The sequence below is a fragment of the Pipistrellus kuhlii genome, unplaced genomic scaffold (assembly GCF_014108245.1).
Source record: "Pipistrellus kuhlii isolate mPipKuh1 unplaced genomic scaffold, mPipKuh1.p scaffold_m20_p_50, whole genome shotgun sequence".
Lineage (NCBI taxonomy): Eukaryota > Metazoa > Chordata > Mammalia > Chiroptera > Vespertilionidae > Pipistrellus > Pipistrellus kuhlii.
This window is the reverse complement of record NW_023425552.1, coordinates 1230212-1251099: the sequence shown is the minus strand read 5'-3', so window position 1 is coordinate 1251099 and position 20888 is coordinate 1230212. Positions and strand designations below refer to the sequence as shown.

The following is a 20888-nucleotide window of genomic DNA, read 5'->3' as shown; positions in this document are numbered from 1 at the left end:
CCCGTCCCTTCCATCGCTTGGCACTGGCAGCACTCCAGATCGTTTGGTTTCTTTTTCCCCGTCCCCATCCTCCTCGCCCTAATGGACACCAGGCTCCCGTGTCCTCTGGAAAAACCTATAATCTTCCTGGCCCTCTAAGCCCCCGACTCCGCCCCTATCCTGCGGGCCCTCTCCCACCCCGTCCTGTGCCACTGTCCCCCTCCCCACGGGCCAGGCCCACGTCAGACATTAGTCTCCACACACATCCCCACCACAGGGAACCTGGCTCTCCGCAGTCCTGGCGCCCTGACAGTGGGGCTGGGGCGGTACCAGAACCTGCCTGAAGCCCAATGTTTAAGATGTCAGGTGACTTCAGAAAGCAGAAAGGCAAGTTTTATTTCTGACCAACGCAGAGGTGTCAGATGGTGGCGGACTGGTCTGTTTTCCTCACCGTTGTTCCTCCCGTGTGAGACCTCTCTCCGAGAAGGGCCGCAAGGGCACGGGGGACCCTCACGAGCCCACGGCCACGGCCTTTCTCCCCGTGAAGCCGCCAGGCGGGCAGGAAGGCAAGGGAAGCTGGGCCCGACCCTGGGGCCTCTCTGTTTCTAGGCAGCATCGAGCTTTTTTCTTTTTTTCTGCCCCCATTTTAAAAACCTTTAAAACAATTTTTTATTTAAGTAAATTGCTTGTAGGACCTTTAAGCAAAAATGGGGTCCTGGCTCAGCAGACTGTCTGCCCTCCTCTGCTCCACGCCAAGCCCTGGGCGGAGGCGGCAGGTGGGAGGGAGGCTGTGGCCTAGGCGGGCAGCGAGCCCCGTGTAGCAGCCACGCACAGACAATGCGGGGGGGGGGGGGGCAAACAGGAGCAGCGGGCTCCACCCACAGCCCAGCCAGCGCACTTACAGATATCAGACCCTCAATGAGGTCGTTGGCGTGAGGATCCTCGTCCTTCGCCTCAAACTGCGGTGAATACAGCTCAGTGGTTCTCAGGATTTCCAGGACGTGGTCTAAGGCTTCCGTCACACGCGCGGAACTGTTCTCCTGGACGGCATTGATGATGTTGATCACCTACAGCAAGGGAGAAAAGACACGAGCTCACAGCCTTCAAACCACGGAAAGCAGCCAGAGTCAGGCCGCCTGGTGCTCGGGGCCAACCCCGACCAGCCAGCTGTCCCCCACCCGGCCTCCCTGAGGAGGGCTCCACAGCCAGGGGGCGCTGCTACCGCTGCCTGGAGACCAATTCCTCACCTTGGTGATGGGCGCCTCCATGACCATGGAGTGGATCCGGGCCATGGAGGAGTGTCGTCTCTGGGTGGCCACTGTGGGGAGAGCCCAAGGGCAGAGGTCAGGGCCGGCACCGCTCGGGCACCTGTCTTGAGCCAGGGCTCCATGTCCCCCTCCTCCCCGGCCTCCGTGTGCCCCGCTGCACGGGGCTGGGTCAGAGCAGAAAGACCCGGCCGCTGAGCTTCCTTCCCATCCTAACGAGCCGGCTCTGCTTCCCTCGGTTCCAGGCACCAGGATGCACTTGGCCCGACGGAACGTCTGACGTCAGAGAGAAACAGGAGACGATCCGCACGCCAAGGCCACAGCCTCGATCTGTGTGTATGCGCAGCTCGCTGCTCCCGGGATGCAGTGCCACACAGGCTCTCTGCGCCCCACGCGCTGGAGCTAAAGCACAGCTCCCGTCAGCTGAGACCCGTGAGTTCTGCCTAACCCAGGCTAACGAGGGCCACACCTCCACCCAGCGGGCGGCAGCTCTGAGGCTCCCGTTTATTCTGTTGTTGGTCCTGCCAGATGGGGCGCCTCTGGGGGCGGCTGAGCTGGGGGAGCTGGCGGAGCGCAGGCAGGAAGACGGGTATCACACAGGGTTCTGTGTGTCCCCCTCAGAGCCCCACTGTCAGGCCTTCAAGGGCCCAGTGTTCCCAGCCCGAGGCGGCTTCCTGTGCCCCAGTGGAGGCCCAGGGGCAGCACCACCCCAGGCTCCCAAACGCTCTAAATGCTGGCGACCAACAAAACTCAGTCTACACTTGGTGGCTGGCATAGGTGCTGCCTTCCCCAATGGGGCCATTAAACCAAAAGTAACAACCACTACTTTACCACAGGGTCACAGGAGGACTTGTTCTCGTTTAAAAATGTGATCGTGACGGGGGGGGAGGGGGTGAGCAGGGGAAGCCCCAGGTCCGTGTGTGCAGCACTGGGGGTACCGGCTCCCCGTCTTGGGGACCTACCTTCGCTTGCTCGCGAGGTGACACTCCTGACGTCCAGGGAGCTTTTCCTCTTGTCTCTGTGTTTGCCTGACTGGCTGTCTGTGGGAACAAGCGGTAGATGGCCTCATCAGGGGTGGAAATGACCAGTCACCGTTAAAATATTAATACATGTAAGAATTGGGACGCTGTCTGGGTTGCACAGAAACCCACACGGTACACAGGAGGACGGACAGGGCGCCGGCAGGGCCTCTGGGAGCCCCACGTGGACGTCCGGACGGGTGCTTCCCAGGCGGCACGTCCCAAAGGCAGGGAGAGTGCTGACGAGTAGATGTGAAGCCGGACTCCTCAGGTTGCATAGACTGAGGGGGACGGGAGGGATTTTTGAGCCCAAAGGGGAGAAACCCTTTATGCAAACACCAGGTCTGACGTCCTGGGAGGAGCGTGCCTCTCCCGAGGGGCACAGGGCACGGGGCTGGGCTCTGTTATCTCCCCCCCCCCCAAGCCCCTCTGTGAACAGCACCCGGACTCTCCTGGGCTCCAAGGGGATTCCCCCCCCCCCCCCTCAACGGATGCCAGGCAGCAGCCTTCCTGCCCCTCCAGCCCACAGAGGAGGAGCCCGGGGCTGCCCGAAAGCAGGACCTGCAGGCCGGCCTCAGGCACATGATCACATGCGTCTGCCACCTGCTCGGGTGGGCACTGACCGGGCTGTCAGGTCCCTGCCGGCCTCTGGCTGCTGCAGCTGGAGGACACAAGTCCACTCTGACCTGACAGCCTGTGATCCCAGACACCCCTTTCCGGAAGCTCCTGCTCACACAGTCCACCTCCTGGCCTGCCTCCCGTCTCCTGCTCTTCTTCCCGGTCCCTCTTTCCCAACCGGCCTGTCCCTGTGTCCCACTGCCCGGCAGCCCTTCTCTTCCCGGAAAACAATCCCCTCAGGAGCCCTCCTTCCTCCTGTCACTCACTCCTCCGCTCGGGCTCACATCCTCACTTCCCCCCCAGGCACCGCCAAGGAACGCATTCTCCTCCCAAGCCCGCCGTGTCCCAGGCCACGGAGCTCCATCTCTCCTCCTCCCACGGCCGCTGCTGCTCGGGCACGTCTGGGTTCCATCTCCTAAGCACCCTGTAATCTGCCCGATGCTCCGTTATAACCACAGATCCTTCACGGTCCCACGGCCCCTGCCTCCCCCCTCCAAGGCAGCCCAGCGATCCTAAATAAGCCGACCCACCCTCTCCCGACCAGAGCCTCTCAGTGGCTCACCGGCTCACCGTGGTTTTCAGGATAAGACTTGAGCTCCCGTGTGGCGCCCAGGGCCCTGAGATTCTTGGACCCCTCAGTTCGCCAGCGGCCCCTGTGACTGCTGGTCTACCCCCCGCCCCCTTCCCCTACGTCTTGGCACGGACTGCATTCCTCCAGAGGAGCGAGCCTTCAGGCCACCTTCCACCTGGTTAGCTGCCTCCTCCTCTGCAGATGCAGTCCATGGGACCTTCGAGAAACCTCCCCCTAATGCCCTCATCTCCCCAACACCGCTGTTTCCTTACCCCCTGCCCGGCCCCAGCTGGGAATGAGTAGCACACGGGTCTTCCTGTCCCCTTCCCAGGCGGCAGCACCACCCAGCATATAGCAGATGCTCAACAGACTCACGTCTGCCGTCCCAACACCTGCTCATCCTGTGCACAGGTGAGCGCCACTGGATACAGCCACTGCCGCCCGGCGCCCTCCCTCACATCCGGTCAGCACCGTGCAGCAGCCTGCCTTCCCCTCAGCGGCCCGGACCCCCCGGGGCTGGGCCAGCGGCTCCCCTCCGGCTCAGGAGCAGCCGTGACCCCTGCCGCCTCTGCCTCGGGCAGAGCACTGCCTCCTCCCATCGCTCCTTCTCCCACCCCAGCCGTGTCTCCTTCCGCAGCTCCCGGGACTCAGGCCACACCGTGTGCTCCTCCAAAGCTGAGCCGTGACTGGCTATTCCTTCATCCTCATCTGTCCGCTCAGCACACTGCCCGGGCACCGCGTCAGGCCCTGAGCCAGGCACTGGTGGGAAGTGGAACGAGGTGTGGTCTAGAGGGGTCGCAGGCCGGGGGGGGAAAAGGATTCTGAAGTGCAGGAGCCCCAGGACGGTGGGGGGAGGGGGGAAGGGAGGGGAGAGGAAGAGGAGAGTTGCGAGCCAAGAGGAAAAGGAACCGGCAGGTGGAGCCGCACGTGGTGGTCACAGCTACTTGGCGTTTTAAAGGGACTCTCCCTCCTCATGCTCTTCCTGTCCTTTGGCCCCTGTCTGTTCAGCACCATCCCCACCATCGCCATCACGGGGAAGAGTGTGTGTGTGTGTGTCCCCCGTGTGGTGCACAAAGCACCACGTGCTCAGTATGCTCATCACAGAGCACTCGGCGTTCAGGTCAGGCCTGGACCAGACACTCGTCACACGGAGTGTCCGTTGTGACATGTGGGAACAGCACGGACAGTTAAAGGGGACACGTGCTGGGACCCGTCTGTTTCCTGGACAACCAGGATCCCAGCTCCTTTCCTGAACCTCCCACTGGAGGGGGGAGCCTTGGCCTCATTCCCCATCAGGAAGCCGCCAGTGAGCGCCTCACCCCCAGCCACGGCCGCGCAGAGGCTGTGAGGCAGCCGTTCCGTCTGGGGGGCGGGAGGGGAGGGGGCGGACAGCGCCTGTGCCGGGCTCCGGCAGAGCCCGAATGCTGCTCTCGGGGCCACAGGGGCGGGCGCCCAGCTGCCCTGGGTCCCTCTCTCAGAACGGTGCTCCGGCTTCGCTGCCCACCGTGGGCCCCCATCTCCTCCTAATAAACTTCTTTCTGCTGAAGAACTGGTGTTTGTGGTGTGGAACCAAGGACCCCGGCTGGTCCACTGCCTGTAACTCCACTGCCCCCCAAGGCCAGACAACCAGCAGGGCCTTAGGATAAAAAGCGTTAGATGCCGAGAGGAAGGCTGAACAGCCAGCTGCTCACCCGGGCGAGATGCAGGCGCCTGAGGGTGTCACCTGGTAAAATGGCAGCCCAGCGGGCGGCCCGGGTCCTCCCAGCTGGACACTCTGAGCTCGGCCCTGACCTGCTTGCTCAGCCCCGCTCTGCACTCACTGGCTGCCCCCTCCCTGCTGTCATCCAACCCTCTGACCCTCAGCTTCTTTGCCCACCTCCCAGGGCTGTTCATATTTATGAACCTGCAGCCCGGTGCTCGGATTCGTGCACCAATGGGATCCCTCGGCCTGGCCTGCGGGATGGGGCCAAAACCAGCTCTCCCACATCCCGAGGGGTCCCGGGTTGCGAGAGGGCGGTTCTCCGGTGACGCAGCCCGGAATCTGGCATCCTCCTCTCTGGTTCAGGGTGTGTCACCTGAGAACCTCAGCTGCCAAGTCACCACAGCTCAGCAGTTCCTGTGCTGAGCATCTGCACCCTCGTGGTCAGTACGCATCATAGCGATCGGTCATTCGGTTGGCTGGCCGCCTAGGCTTTTATATAGATACCCAAGTAAAGGCTCCCTGACCTGCAGGGCGAGGTTATGGTCACGCTGGGCCTGCGGGCAGCTTCCACTCCCGCTCCTCCAGCCCGTCGGCCGCCTCTGCCCCTCTCCTGAGCCTGCGCTTCTCTACTCATCAGTGAGCTCTCATGGCTCTGCAGCCCTCCCTCTTCTCTGAGCAACCCAGCCTCAGGTTCCCACCTTCCCTCCAGCTCCTCCTGGGCCCCTCCATCTCCACACCCTCCTCCATCCCTGCTCAGTCTCCTCAGACCCACATCCCAGCTGCCTGCGGACGCTTTGTTGGCAGCAAAACTACACCCAGCCCCTCTCTCTGCAGCGCACAGAACAAGGGCCCAGCGCCCAGCAGGCACGCAGCATGGTGACACTGTCTAATGGATAAGCACGAGCTCACACAAACCCGGAGCCACGCCTTCACCCACCTTCCCAGCCCGCCACACGCCTCGCCATCCCGGCCTCCCGCCTGGACTGCGCTGCCTTTCTTTCCTCGCTCTGGTCCCACCACCTTCCCATCCGCCTCCGGCTCCCTCCTGCCATCGGCTCCCTCCTGCCATCGCTGGCTGCCATCCTCTGCTCCGCCTACAGCGATGCTGGCCTTTAGTCCGGTCCCTCCCCCCGCTTGTCAGTCACACGCCTGCCCCCCGGCTCCCAGAGGCCCAGGGGATCCTACGTGACCCCAGTTCCTCTCCGCACACTGACCTCCACGCCAGCTCACTTGAACCCGTGCTCCTTCCAGAACACACGGGACTTTCCGTCTTCTGTGCCTGTCTTATCCTGGAATACTTTTCCGTTCCACACACTCTTCTTAAAATTTTTTTTTTAAAATTGATTTTGAAAGAGGTAAGGAAGAGAGAGAGAGAGAAGAGGGAGGAAGGGAAGGAGAGAAGGAAGGAGGAAAGCAGGGAAGGAGGGAGGGAAAAAGAAAAGGAAATACCAATCTGTTGTTGCGCTTATTGCTGACTCACTGGCTGATTCTGTGTGAGCCCCGAGGGGGGATGCACCCACATCCCTGGTGCATCGGGGCGACACTCACACCCACGGAGCTCCCGGCCAGGGCTCCCCGCCTCTTCAATCCACCAGCCCTGCCTTGACGGCCCCGCCCGTCCGCCACCTGATGCCCTCTCACCCCTCGCTGGGCGCCCCCACCCCACGCGGCCCTGTGTGCTCCGGGCACCGCTCCCACCGCCCAGGGGTGCCGGGCAGGAAGCCGGTCTTCCCGTGTCCTTCTCTGAGAAAGGGAACTCTGTCTGCAAAACGTCTCCCCATCGGGGTGACACAGCCTCCACTGGGCACTCAGCACGGTGCCCGCTCCTGAGGGAATGAGCCGCTGGTGCTGGGAGCACGTCCCGGAGCTGGAGGAACGGGAGGCAGAGACGGTCTCCTCCCGGGACGGGCCCCGGGCAGTCACCCAGCCGGGAGGCATGTCTGAAGGGCCCGGCCCTCCTGTCGGAGACAAGCTGTCCCTGCCGGGAACCTGGTCCCAGAGCACAGATCAGCACGCGCACGGAGGTGGCCATGCGCTCGCCGTAGGACGCCGGTGGGAACGCCCTCGGGCCAGCGCCTGGGAAACGGCCCCGCCGGGCAGCGGGCCTGCCGGGCAGCGGGCGGACACGGAGCGCCGTACCTGTGTGAATGTCAGCCTGAGCAGGCTCTATCAGCTTCTCATCCTGGAAACAAAACAGACGCCGTCAGTGCTGCCGCCTGCTGGAGGACACCCCGCCGGGCGGCCCGAGGCCCGCACGCACCTTACTGCTGCCGTTGATAATGGACACATAGTGTCTAATTTTTCTGCAAGTAGAGAACAAGGGTTATTGCTATGTCTCATTGTGCAAGGAGCATCCCTCCGACATACACAGCCTGCCCGGAGTGGTCCACGCCAAACCACCACTGAGCGCGTCTCCACAAGCACGCTCTGTGCCTGCAGCACGGTGGTCGACTCTTCGGTAAAAACAACACAATCCTTCCAAGTCGTCATAACAAACAGAAATGCCTGTTTTTTAAACGAGCTGCCGTCACCTCGCGTGTTTTTGTGCTCACGACCCACATGCTGAAGCGCGTCCGGTACCCTGAGCAATCGGACCTGTCACTCGTGGGAGCGAAGGCAAAGTAACCAGGGCCCCTCACGGAAGCTGCCGGCTCTCCCTACCGCCTGTTTCTTCCCTTTTTCTGTCCCCTCGCTCATTGAGTCCGTACACTTATGACACAGAAATGTGGAGAGAAACCGAAACCGGTGTGGCTCAGTGGATAGAGCGTCGGCCTGCAGACTGAAGGGTCCCGGGTTCCATTTCGGTCAAGGGCATGTGCCTTGGTTGCGGGCACATCCCCAGTGGGGGGGGTGCAGGAGGCAGCTGGTCGATGTTTCTCTCTCATCCATGTTTCTGGCTCTCTATCCCTCTCCCTTCCTCTCTGTAAAAAGTCAATAAAATATATTTTAAAATATACATATATATTTTTAAAAAATGTGAAGAGGACAAAAGAAGGCAAAGAACCAGAATGGAGGGCCCAACAGATCCGTCTCCCCGAGGCATCGCCAGCCGCAGCGAAGCCTGGGACCGCGCACATGAGCCGGCGGTCTGGGCGGAGGTTGGCCCAGGACCGGAAACCCCACCACGGAGCTCAGTTTCCTCGTCTGGAAAGTGGCGAGGGTCAGTGCCCACATCAGGGCGTGGTGGGGTGAGACGGAGTGTGAGGCGGGCGCAGAGGGAAGCCACACCTCCTCCTCCTCCTCCTCTTCCTGTCACTCCGAGGTGGGAGTTTGCATTTACATAAGCATCCCCTTGTCATCCCCTTGGCCAGCACAGCTTCTAACAGGTGCACGGCTGGGTGTTGTAGAACGTACTCCTCCTTTCCCATCATTCCTCTCACTGAAGCCAGATTCAGAGACAAACCACAGGAGACTTCCAGGCTCCAGACAGACGCTGCTTTCCAACCCGTGGTCACTCTGCTTGGTGGTTTCCAGAAAGGGTGGTGTTTACATTATCCTTATTGTAATATGCAGGTCCATGCAGCGCTAACACTGCTATTAGATCAGCCACACAGCTCAGGAAACTGATCCCAAGTCTGACTGCAGTGTCCGAGGCCCGGAATCTGGCCCTGAGGAGCGCCCCCCGGAAGGCCATGGGGTGCCGCCTCACCTGTCACACGTCTGTCCCCATTTCTGCAGACAGCCCTGAACTTACACACGGACTCACAGCACATGTACCGTCAGCCACCCGCAGCGTGCCGACGGGCGCACTGTCCACTCACTCACCCGCCCTGTCCGATGACAGGTATGATCTTCACGTTCTGCTGCACGTTATCGCCGTTCTTGGAGCAGTAGATGCCTTGCCACTCCTGTGAATGCAACGCAGCAGCATTGGGCTGTGCACAGGCACACCCGGAGCGCCCCCCACTCCGTCCCGGGTCATCACCACGGCTGCAGCAATGAGCACAGAAACCGCCCACCCCAAACACGGCTGGGACCATCCACCAATCCTCTCTGCCTCCGTCCACCTCCTCCCAGGTTGCCGACACAGGCCAGGCCGCCAGTTTTCCGTGGCTGCCTGCTGGCTCCCCAGTGGAGAGTACCCCGACCTGCCTTGAGGGAAAGGGGCAGGGGAGGGAGCCTCTGGCCCTGCACTGGACGGGAATAAGGAGAGAGGAGGAACACTGGCCACTAGCATGGTGGGCTGCCACCACCCTCAGGGTTGTGGGTTTGGGAACCTCTGTATTTTTGGGGGGTTGGGGGTGGGGGGGCGGAATGATGGGATAAACGACTCCCAGGGTGCCCCACAGCCTCCCTGACGGCCCGGAGCCCCTAGGATCGGGAGCTGAGCGGGCGGAAGAGGACCCCCCGTGGGGCAGCTGCGGTGGCTCAGGTCTCCTGCCCAGACCCTTGCACCTGGCCAATCCTGAACTCTTCTCTGCCGAAGGCAGCACCTCCCTCCTGCCTCAGCGCCAGCACGCACCACTGGGCTTCTCCGACCACAGACAGGCCCTCCTCAGTGCCCAGTGCAGAGGGAATTCAACTACCATCACCCAGATGCCTCAGCGAAGCCGCTGGGACCTGCCTGCCAGGCGGGAAGGCCACGCTGAGCCCGCGCAGGGCTGCTGGGCACGAGCGAGGCTCAGAGGATGCTGGGCTCGGGGTGTTCTGAGCATGTGCCACCTCCTTGGCCATCCTTCTCCCAGAACCACGTGCCCATGTCCACCATTAAGTCAGTTTTAGAAAGATCAGCTCATCATACAGATGAAAACCATGACGGTTAAGTGTCAGGGTGACTGTGATCACCAGGGAATCGTCCTCTGTGCTTCCCCGGCCTGTGTCCTCACCTGCAGCCTGGGAATCAGACGGAGCCCCCCCCCCCCCTCCCACCTGCCGCGCCGGCTCCTCCCTCCCCGACGAGCGATAGGAAAGAGAAAAAGGTACTAACCTCGTACTTACCTTGCGCATCTTCATGCACGAGTTTATGGTAGTGAGCAAGTCCCCCTTTTTCTCATTCACAGACACTCTGGCCAACTCCTTCCCTATCAGTTCACCCGCCTCATAGCCCACTGTGTTTTCAAATGCTGGATTTACATACTGGGGGAAGAGACAAAAAAAAAAAAAAAAAAAAAAAAGCAAGCATCAAGTGAATGAAAAGAAATTCTGCGAAGAGTCAATGAAGACTATTCCACAGGGCCTGTGGGGGCGAGAACACAACCCCCGAAGGGCCCCGGAGTGTGGGGCGCTGCTGCCGCTCGCTGGTGGCTTCTCCCGTGTTCTCCGGAGGCTCCAGGCCGGTAGCAGGGCCCGGGGAGACAGACCAGGGGCTGCTGAAAGGGCTGCGAGGGGAGGGACTGGGATGGGAAGCAGCCAGGCCCCATTCCCAGTCCCTTGGGCTCCTCCTAGCCGCCCACTGCGCGTCTGGGTAACGGGAAGGAAGCACCTGCCCGCTCCTGGGGGAGTGAGTGATGTGCTTGGAAAGCAGGCTGTGGACTGGGGAGGGTTTGAAAATATAAGGCTTCATGCTTGGATTTCCAAAGGGCCTGGAAGACATGTATGGGGAAAGCTTACATGTGCTAATAATAATAGTAATAATCTACACTAATAAAAGGGTAATATGCTAATTAGACCGGGAAACCTGGACAAAGCCATGGTGGGGGGGCCAAGGCAGTGAGGGGTGATCAGGTCAGGAGGGGAGGGCAGTTGGGGGCGAGCAGGCTGGTGAGGGGAGCTTGAGGGTGAGCAGACTGGGGGGGGGGGGCGCCAGTTTGGGGCTGTCAGGCTAGCAGTGGGGGGTGGGGGGGAGGAAGGGAGCAATTGGGGGTGAGAAGGCCGGGAGGCAAAGAGGTTAGGGAAGATCAGGCAGGCAGGCGAGCAGTTAGGAGCCAGCAGTCCCGGATTGTGAGAGGGATGTCCAACTACCAATGGGATCAGACCCAGATCTGCAGTTGGACATCCCCCGAGGGGTCCCAGATTAGAAAGAGTGCAGGCCAGGCCCCCCTCTCCCCTCACCCCGTGCACAAATTTTGTGCACCAGCCACTAGTAATAATAATGTGAAGATGACGACGAATCATCACACTGTTCAAGGCCTATTTCCAAGGCCTATGCAGGCATTTCACACACATTAGCTCCTTTAGACCTCAGCACCCTTACAAGAGGGAGGCTGCTGTCTGCATTAATACTTCTCTCATTCGTACAGATGAGAGAGCGGATTCAGACAGAGTAAGTCAGATGCTCAGCTAGGAAGGGGTGAGGCCTGTCTGACACCAAGCCCGCGCCCTCACCCGCTGGCCCCTGTGCTGCCTCTGAGGCACTGACTGCTGAACGTTCCTGAATGTCCATCAGCAGCTCTTTAGCAGGAAAGTCACAGCTGGATGACAGAGGCCCGGGGCGCTCAGAGCTACTCCGAAGGGGGCTGTTCTCAGACAGAAGGCACATTCTCTGGCACAACTCCCTCTCCTGTCACCTACACGTGTCTGTGTCTCCCGTCACTGACAGCAACCCACTTCGCTAATAATGGACAGGTTGTTCGGAAATTACCCGGTTATTCTGAGTAGTTTCCTGGAAATTTCTGTAAGTCGAAAGCCATGAGAAAGGTGAGAACTCGCAGGCCTGATGGTCAGAGCCATTTCCCTTTGCAGCGTTGTCCTCCCTCCGCGTGCCCTCCCCCCCACACAAACCCAAAAGGCTCTCCTTAAACACATAGCAACCAGGAGGCCTCTCCATACCTACAGGGCCCTTGTTTTCAATTGCATCTCTTACGGGTTTTGTTCTGATCATCCTCTAGGGGAAAACTGGTCTCTTGAACTTCAAAAGGAGAAAGAAAAATCTTCCTGGAGGGGTTCGGTTCTAAAAAACGAGAGCAACCACAGCCCGAGACCCTGGACAGCCGCCCGAACGACAAACCTGGATGTAGTTGTTCTCACTTGTGATCTTAATGGCATCCTGGCTCTTCTCCAGCGCGGTGAACACCGAGTTACAGGCCCTTTGGGGAGGGAAGGCGGGTTAACGCACGCACCACAGAACCAGCTCACTCTCGGGTGCTACCTGCACTTACTCACGGTGTCTGACTGGTTATAAAGGTAACGGATGCTAATTCAAAAAGGAAGGGATGGCGGCCCTGCCAGTGTGTGAGGTGGTCAGAGTGTCCGGCCGTGACTCAACGGTCCCGGGTTCGATTCCCAGTCAGGGGTACGTATCTTAGCGGCAGGCCCAACCCCGGCCCCGGGTGGGGCGTGTGCGGGAGGCAACCAATCAATGTGTCTCTCTTACATGATGTTTCTCTCTCCTCCTCCTCCCTACCTTCCACTCTCTTAATAATAATAATAATAATAATAATAATAAAAATCCTCAGGTGAGGATTAACAGGAAAAAAAAAAAGGGACGAGTTCCCACCTCTGGTTGCAACAAGTTCAGAGAAGATGGATCTGTGAGAAGCCCTACTGGTTTTATCACTCTTTTTAAATTTCTACAGATATGATAACTAAGACATGGTGTATGATTTTCATTTGCTTTAGTGCTAGTGAAGTTGAATACCTTTTCCTGTTTACTGGCCATTTGACCATTAATGTACATCCCCTATGAACTGTCTATGTCCTTTCTCTTTTTTTGTTTTACCCAGTGTTTCCATTTTTAAAAAATACATATTTTTTGCCGAAGCCGGTTTGGCTCAGTGGATAGAGCGTCGGTCTGCGGACTGAAGGGTTCAAGTTCAATTCCTGTCAAGGGCATGTACCTTGGTGCGGGCACATCCCTGGTGGGGGGTGTGCAGGAGGCAGCTGGTCGATGTTTCTCTCTCATCAACGTTTCTAGCTCTCTAGCTCTCTCCCTTCCTCTCTGTAAAAAAATCAATAAAATATATATTTTTTAAAAAAATAGATCTAAAAAAATAAAAATACATATTTTTTTATTGATTTCAGAGAGGAAGGGAGAAGGAGGGAGGGAAGGAGAAACATCACTGATGAGAATCACTGATCGGCTGCCTCCTGCACATCCCACCCCGGGGGATCAAGCCCACAACCCGGACATGTGCCCTGACCGGGAATCGAACCGTGACCTCCTGGTTCCTAGGTCGATGCGCCACCACTAAGCCACGCCGGCTGGGCTGCAGCCCCGTCTTTACAGTGAGTCTCCAGTTACCAACACGCCCACTGACTGAGACACCCAGGCCGACTCTGAACGTCTGTCTGTGGAGAGCAGCTGCTCCATCACCCCAGGCCGCCGTGCGGGAGGTCAGCTACCCCCAAAGGGGGCCGCCCCGCAGGGGCTCCTTGCACCTGCTCTGTGCGGAGTGGGGACCCGGGGCAGGTACCTGAGCTTCAGCTGGGAGCGCACCTCTCCGAACTCCAGCTGCAGCAGCTCCGCGTAGCAGGCCATGAGGCTGGGGTTCTCCACGTACCTCTGCAACGGAAGGGGCGTGGCTGAACAGTGCGGCCTAGCAGTTACCGCGTCTACCGTAAAGTGATTCCTCCCAACAGGCTTCCCGGCCTGGTCACTGAAACCAGAGGATGTGGGTCGTGTACACAGAGGCTGGAATCTGTAGAAAGAAATTCACCGAAGTCCCACATCAACTTTCGGAGCATACTCACTTAAGAGCAGCATGGTGTCCTCTTTAAAGTTACACACACCAAAAAAATGCACAAAAAATGTGTGCCTCTCTCTCTGCACCTGGATTTCACGAGGTAACTAACCCACTCAGGCAGTATTTTCCTTCACTGACGCTCACCGCGGCCCCGCTGAGCCAACAGACGATCACCCTCCAGAGCAGGGGGAGCCAGAGGCTGTAGCTCCCACGGGCTCACTCTAACCTGGACACCCACCTCCAGGGAGAACAGCGTGGATCTTCTCACCAGTGAAGACCCTGGCTGCGTGCACAAGATCTCCCCTCCTGGGAGGCAGGCCGGCCAAGGCCGGGGACGGGCCGGGGTCCCCAGGGCACCCAGGCCTCCCGCGCCCTGACTCCGTGTGGGCAGGGCGCAGGCAACGTGCCCAGGGACCTCTCCTCCCCGCGGTGAGCAGCGGGCACCTGTCAGCAGGCTCCTCGGGGCCCTGTGCAGTCAGGGCTGCCTGAGGCGTGGACAGCAGGCCAGCACCCTCTTCCCCTCTCAGGAGGGGCTGGCGGGCCTGTCACCTCGCTCTGATTTCTGCGGGGGGGAAGGGCTGTGCTGGCCTGCAGGCATGAATGAGGACCTACATGTTCGAGGCCAGCAGTCCCTGAATTTCCCTCCCTACCTTCTTTTTTAATGTATATTGTTATTGATTTCAGAGAGGAAGGGAGAGGGAGAGAGAAACATCAATGATGAGAGAGAATCACTGATTGGCTGCGTCCTGCACACCCCACACTGGGGATCAAACCCACAACCCCGGGCATGTGCCCTGGACAAGGAATTGAGCCATGACCTTCTGCTTCCTAGGTCAATGCTCAACCACTGAGCCACACCGGCCAGGCTGGTATAACTTTTAATGAGTATGCCAATAAAGACGACTTTATCAGGCGTAGGTGTGTTGTCTTAGCTTTTTTAATCCTCACCTGAAGGTATTTTTTTCCATTGATTTTTAGGTAGAGAGTGGAAGGGAGGGGGTGAAGAGGGAGAAGGAAGGCAAGGCAGAGAGAAAGGCAAATATCGATGTGAGAGAGGCCCATCGACTGGCTGCCTCCCACGTGGGCCCGTCAGGGCCGGGGCTGGGGTCATCGTTGAGCCTACCACCCAGGTATGTGCCCCTGACCAGGAATTGAATCCGCCATCTTTCTGTGCGCGGGCCGGCACGCTACACCACGGAGACACAGCCACGGCCACAGCATACCTCGGACAGATTAAGAAAGCTAGGTATTGTAGAATTAATCATTACCAGGTTATAAAATTAAACCAAAATGGAACAATACAAGGACAACACATTTTTCTCTTTACATTAATCCACTTGCTCGCTCTGAACTAAGATAAAACACTCCCTCATGTCGAACCACGCTTGCGTAATAAAGAAGGGGTACGTACCCTGGTGAAGCCAGCACTGATGAGGGGCATCACAGACTCCTCTCCATCCCGCCTTCCAAAGGACAGAGCAAACGGTTAGAGACGATTCTCACCAACGACAGCTCGCCTCTGTACGCACTGATGATGTAACACAGTAACTGTGCTTTTATTTTTATTTTTTTAAATATATTTTTATTGATTTTTTTTACAGAGAGGAAGAGAGAGGGATAGAGAAATCATCCATCAGCTGCCTCTTGCACACCCCATACTGGGGATGTGCCTGCAACCAAGGTACATGCCCTTGACCAGAATCGAACCTGGGACCTTGCAGTCTGCAGGCTGATGCTCTATCCACTGAGCCAAATCGGTTTTGGCTGTAACTGTGCTTTTAGATAAATCAGAGTAATATGCAAATCAAAAGTATACAGTTAAAAATGGTTTTCTGTTTCAGTTTCATATGTAGCTTTTTGGCTGTATGTATTTATAGCTGAAATATAGAAAGTTTTACTAACAGCCAGAACACAGGAGTAGCCACATTATCTACTATTATTTGATATGTAAACATTTTAATTTAAACTAAGTTCTTTCCTATTTTATTCTGCTGCCTGATTGTTTTTCTTTTAATTCCGCAGGGAAGGAAAAACAGGTAAAGGGGTCAGTTGTATGTTGATAGAAGGAAACTAGAGTTGGCGATGAGCAAGATGTGGTACATACAAATGTCGAATTTCATAAATCTATACAATGTTATAAGCCAATAAATAAATAATCTTAAAAGCCCTTCTCTCCCCAACAAGGCTCAGAAAAATAGTTTAAAGAGCATAGCAACATTTCTCCTCTCTATAAAAATATGTAAGCTAAGACACATGTATTTTAATACTGCCCTTCTCACATATTTTTATCCTTTCCTTACCTCTAACTTAAGGATGAAATGTAAGATTTCTTCCATTTATGTATAGTTCTAAATCTTTATACACATGTTTGGAGTTAGGTGCCTGGGAAACGTGCAATTCTCTAGTGCTGGGCCTGTCTCTAAAGCGAAAGGCAGTCCAAAATCACACACCCACGCATGAGAGTAGAAACTCTCACATGAAGTTAACTGGCAAAGCAAAAGAAAATAAGAAAAAAGAAAAAAGGTTCAAACTAGAAGGGTCATGCAGGACAGTCTGCCTCTGTTAAGAGCAAGCAGATGCTAGCACACAAATCTCAAAGTAAAAAAAGAAAAGAAAAGAAAGAAGACTTACTTGCGTACTACACCAACAATAACCGTGTTTTCCGAAACTTTTGATGATCGAATAGACCTATTAAAAAGACAAATTTTACATGAATTTGAAACAATTCTTTAAAAACTAAAGGCACTTAGAAGTTCTGGTGGAACAGTGGGCGTTGGGAGAGGATGGGGGTAGCAAAGGCGCCCCTCACTCTGGACCCACCTTCTTGGCCGCTTCTGCCTGATCTGCCAGCTGCACTTTGGCCCTTTGACTGCTGGCCCGTCCTGTCTCCTGGGTTTTCTGAGAGAAGCCAGGAGACGGCGCCGTGACAGGCACCGCACACTGGCTGACCGGCCTCTGCCCTCCCAAGGGCAGTCAGGACCTTCCCTTCTGCTCCTGCCACTCACCTACGCTACACACCAGGGTCTCCGCTGCCGAGGGGTGAGGTCCAAGGCCTTGGGCTCAGCCAAAGCACACAGGACCCGGCTCATGCCTGCAGCCCCACCCTGAGCCCATCCCATCCCTGCCTGGCCCAGCAGCCATCCAGCCCACGGGCGCAGAGGAGCCCTAGACACCCTGCCTGTCCCTAAGAACCTGCTTCCTCTACCTGGAATGCCCCCCCCCCACCCTTCTAATCTCCTGCTCATCCTTCAGGACTCAGCCCACATGTCCTATGTGAAGCCGCCCTGACGTGGGCTCGGCAGCACTTGGTGTGTGCATCCTCTTTGGGCATATACACCGATTATTACGATCTCTGAACACATAATAATCTGACCACTCAACGTATGTATATATATTAGAGGCCAGGTGCATGAATTCGTGCCTGGGTGGGGTCCGGCCAGCCTGGCCAGGGGGAGGGGACATGGACCGTTGGCTGGCCTGCCTGCTGGTCAAACTCCTGGTTGAGTGGATAATTTGCATATTAGCCTTTTATTCTATAGGATAGACACTGAATGGCCAGATTATCATGTGTTCAGAGATGATAATAATCTTCCCACTCAGTGTATGTCCCTGTACTGACTTCACTCACTTGTCCTGCCAACTACAGCCTCCGCTCCTCAGAGACAAGTCCCACATCTTCACTTCTGTGGCTCTAACACCAAATGCAGTGCCCAGACATGAGGCGACATGCCAGAGAGGGTTCCTCAACTGGTAGGTTTGGAAGTAAAGCAGACAGAATATTTGGCCTTCCACAGGCACCCGATAGAGTGTAAGGAGAAATAAACCAGGTAAGGGCCAGAATCAGGATAAAACTGACTTAGGAAACCACAGGGTAAGAACCCAGTTCGCATTCCATGTGCCCTTGACTGGAATTGAACTCAGGACTCTAGTCCGCAGAACGACGCTCTACCCACTGAGCCAAACCGGTTTCGGCTTTCTTACTGTTTTTTTTTTTAACAAAGCAAAGATAAAGCCTGAGGCAAAGACCAGACAGTAAAGATCAGTCTTAGCCATAACGCTATGGTAATCTAGCGTCTTATTTACATGCATGAAAGCAGCTTAACCTGTTAACCGAGCGGGACCTATAAATATGTCAAACGTAAACAATATCGGGAACGGGTAGGACGTATGACTACGCCCTGGAAATATATATATGTTGCACCCTGAGAGGGACGGTATATATTTTTTGTAATCTTTATAATTGTTTGTAAAAATTTATAATTTTTTAATTCGATGTTTCCATTTTTTTGTTGGTATTCTTTTCTATTTGTTTGTAATTTTGTATTTTCCTTTGTGCTTTATATATAAATAAACGAAAAAATATATATATATCATTTATTTTAATTAAGTATAAATTAAAAAAATAATAATGTGAGATTACATCCTCCGGGCATGACGTACTGACACGTCCAGGTGAACGAGTACGTGCCCGTTACAGGTTGCGTCATTAAAAAGGGAACTGCCTGGTTAACAGGTTAAAGGACATAAATTGAACTCGGCGTGTTTCTGGGTGGCATTGCTGTCACGGCGCCTGGGCCCCTCGGCACAGGCCTGGGCCTCGGGCTCACCTGCACAGCGCCGGCGCATCCAGCTGCTGGGGGTTCCTGTGGTCGATGATGATGATGTCGTGATGTGCAGCCAGGAAACAGGTCAGGACGACCTTGACCTCCTGGACCACCGTGTACGGAAACCCCGCCTTTTCACACGCCTTTCGGAAGCCTTTACACTGGCTGTCATCTTTGACAAACACTAAAAGGACCTGAATCAAAAAAGCACAAACACTTAAAAAAAAAAAAAAAGAGGCTGGAATATCATTTCTTAACAAGCCACAGGAAACCCCCATGTGTTTTGAGGCAAGCACACAGATGTGAACATAATCTGCAAATATAAACCCGCCTCCCACGTGTAACTCGGGGGCCGGGAAACCTGGGCTGTTCTACGTGGGAGCCGCAGGGCAGGGAGCACATATTTCCTCCTTTGGCTAGTAAACCCCTAGCAGAACGCAACAAAAGTTTGACCAAGCCGAAACCGGTGTGGCTCAGTGGATAGAGCGTCGGCCTGCGGACTGAAAGGTCCCAGGTTCGATTCCGGTCAAGGGCATGTACCCTGTTTGCGGGCACATCCCCAGTAGGGGTGTACAAGAGGCAGCTGACTGATGCTTCTTTCTCATCGATGTTTCTAACTATCTCTCTCCCTTCCTCTCTGTAAGAAATCAATAAAATACATTAAAAAAAAAAAAACATGGAACAGTGAACATGTGTTTGTGTGCTGGAAACACCAACGAACTTTGGGGCTCAATTTCAACTGGTTATTCTTGTCTAATATTTTGGATTAAATAATTGACAGGTATTTTTCTCTGATGACAGCTATTCAGAAACACGGGGAAGGACATGCTTTTACATTTTTAGATTAGAAAATTTCAAACCTACAGAAGAGTTGTGAATGATAATGGACGCTAGTATACACTTCTAGTTTCATCAGTCGCTAAAATGTTGCCACCTTTTGTCCAGCCAGTGTGGCTCAGCGGCTGAGCACAGACCTATGAATCAGGAGATCACAGTTCGATTCCCAGTCAGGACACTCGTCTGGGTTCCAAACTTAACCCCCAGATGGGGCTTGTGCAGGAGGCAGCCAATTAATGATTTTCCCTCAGCACTGATGTACTTATCTCTCTCTCCTTCCCCCTTCCTCTCTGAAATAAGAAAAAAATTAAAATCTGCCCCCTTTACTCACCCCCCTCCCCCACTACACATATGCCCAATTATACACAGATTTTATTTTACTGAACTTTTTAAAGTAGGTCGCAGACATTTCTTCATCTATGAATAGTTCCATGTGCATTTCTCTTAGATAACTCTAGTACTGACACTGTCATCTCACACAGAAGACAATTTCAATGTGTAACGTAGGGGTGTCGAACTCAATCAGAGAAGGGGCCAAAATCTAAAATCCAGCCTAAATCTCGGGCCGAATGGTTTACTGAACAGTCATAAACTGTCATTGTGATGGAAACGCAGCGGAGTGCAGTGATGACAGCGCGGTGCGGGCCACATTGCAAGGCCTGGCGGGACGGATTTGGCCCGCGGGCCTTGTGTTTGACACATGTGGTGTAACGTGAGGCCCTCTCCCTCCCGCCTCTTTAAAGAAAAGCAGCATGAGGAAACAGCGTGGCCTGGAATTCATTACCTGCGGTGGGTCTGCACGAAACCTCATGGGGCCAAACTGCACGTGCGACGTGGACGCCTGTAAGAGAAAGACCTGCTTCCACGTCTGTCTCCATCAGAGCTACAGACAGGACAGACGTGCCTGCTCCAGAGAGAAATTACAGAGCGTGAGTCATTATCACACAGAGGGATCCCAGGGGTCTCCTTGGAACCCAGGGAAGCGGGGTGCGGGGGCGAGGGGTGGAGGGTGGGGAGTGGGGTGGGGAGTGAGGGGGTCTCGGCTTCTCTTTTCCTAACTGCGTGTGACTCGGTGTGAAACACGAGTTAAGGAAGTTAAGCTTTCGAGCCTCCGTTGGAGAAAGTCAACAGGACAAAATTAAGGCAAACAGGAAGGAAAAAAAAAAAAAAGCTAAAGGCTATAATTAATGAACATGTCAAATGCTAATGACTAGGATGGTTTAAAAAGACACGTGTTTGTATACGGTGTTGGTCACAAGCTGAGGGCCCAGACGGAAGCGTGGCCGACTCAGGGCCACAGCCACCCCCCCGTACATGTAACTGTACATGTTACACAGAAAGTGAAGTAACAGCTGGCACAGCTCTGTCTCGACTTATGACAGTGACTCACGGCATTCAGAGTAAGAAACAACAGGAGCTACAGATTACTTTTTTTTTTAAATGTACTTTATTGATTTTTCACAGAGAGGAAGGGAGAGAGATAGTTAGAAACATCAATGAGAGTCATCGATCAGCTGCCTCTTGCATGCCCCCTACTGGGGATGTGCCTGCAACCAAGGTATATGCCCTTGACCGGAATCGAACCTGAGACCCTTCAGTCCGCAGGCCGACGCTCTATCCACTGAGCCAAACCGGTTTGGGCACAGAGTAAATTTTTAGGAAGAAGAATATTGCCTCAGAATAAGCTTAGTGATATTTTTTTGGCGATTCTCGTTTGCCACCGAGCGCTTTA

At 55.4% G+C, this 20888-nt stretch overlaps 1 protein-coding gene across 1 annotated transcript in view; it reads right to left on the bottom strand.

Annotated features, from left to right (window-relative positions):
- Nucleotides 1-20888, bottom strand: part of PDE8A (phosphodiesterase 8A) — a 66264-nt gene that overhangs the window by 9674 nt on the left and 35702 nt on the right. Inside the window, exons 3-15 of the mRNA XM_045573437.1 lie at nt 19941-19997; nt 18323-18513; nt 16347-16403; nt 15127-15178; nt 13446-13534; nt 12041-12119; nt 10093-10230; nt 8920-9002; nt 7415-7457; nt 7294-7336; nt 2207-2284; nt 1227-1297; nt 882-1046 (exon numbers count right to left, since the gene is read on the bottom strand). Coding sequence (XP_045429393.1) covers nt 882-1046; nt 1227-1297; nt 2207-2284; nt 7294-7336; nt 7415-7457; nt 8920-9002; nt 10093-10230; nt 12041-12119; nt 13446-13534; nt 15127-15178; nt 16347-16403; nt 18323-18513; nt 19941-19997 — 1146 coding nt within the window. The remainder of the gene's footprint in view (nt 1-881; nt 1047-1226; nt 1298-2206; nt 2285-7293; nt 7337-7414; nt 7458-8919; nt 9003-10092; nt 10231-12040; nt 12120-13445; nt 13535-15126; nt 15179-16346; nt 16404-18322; nt 18514-19940; nt 19998-20888) is intronic.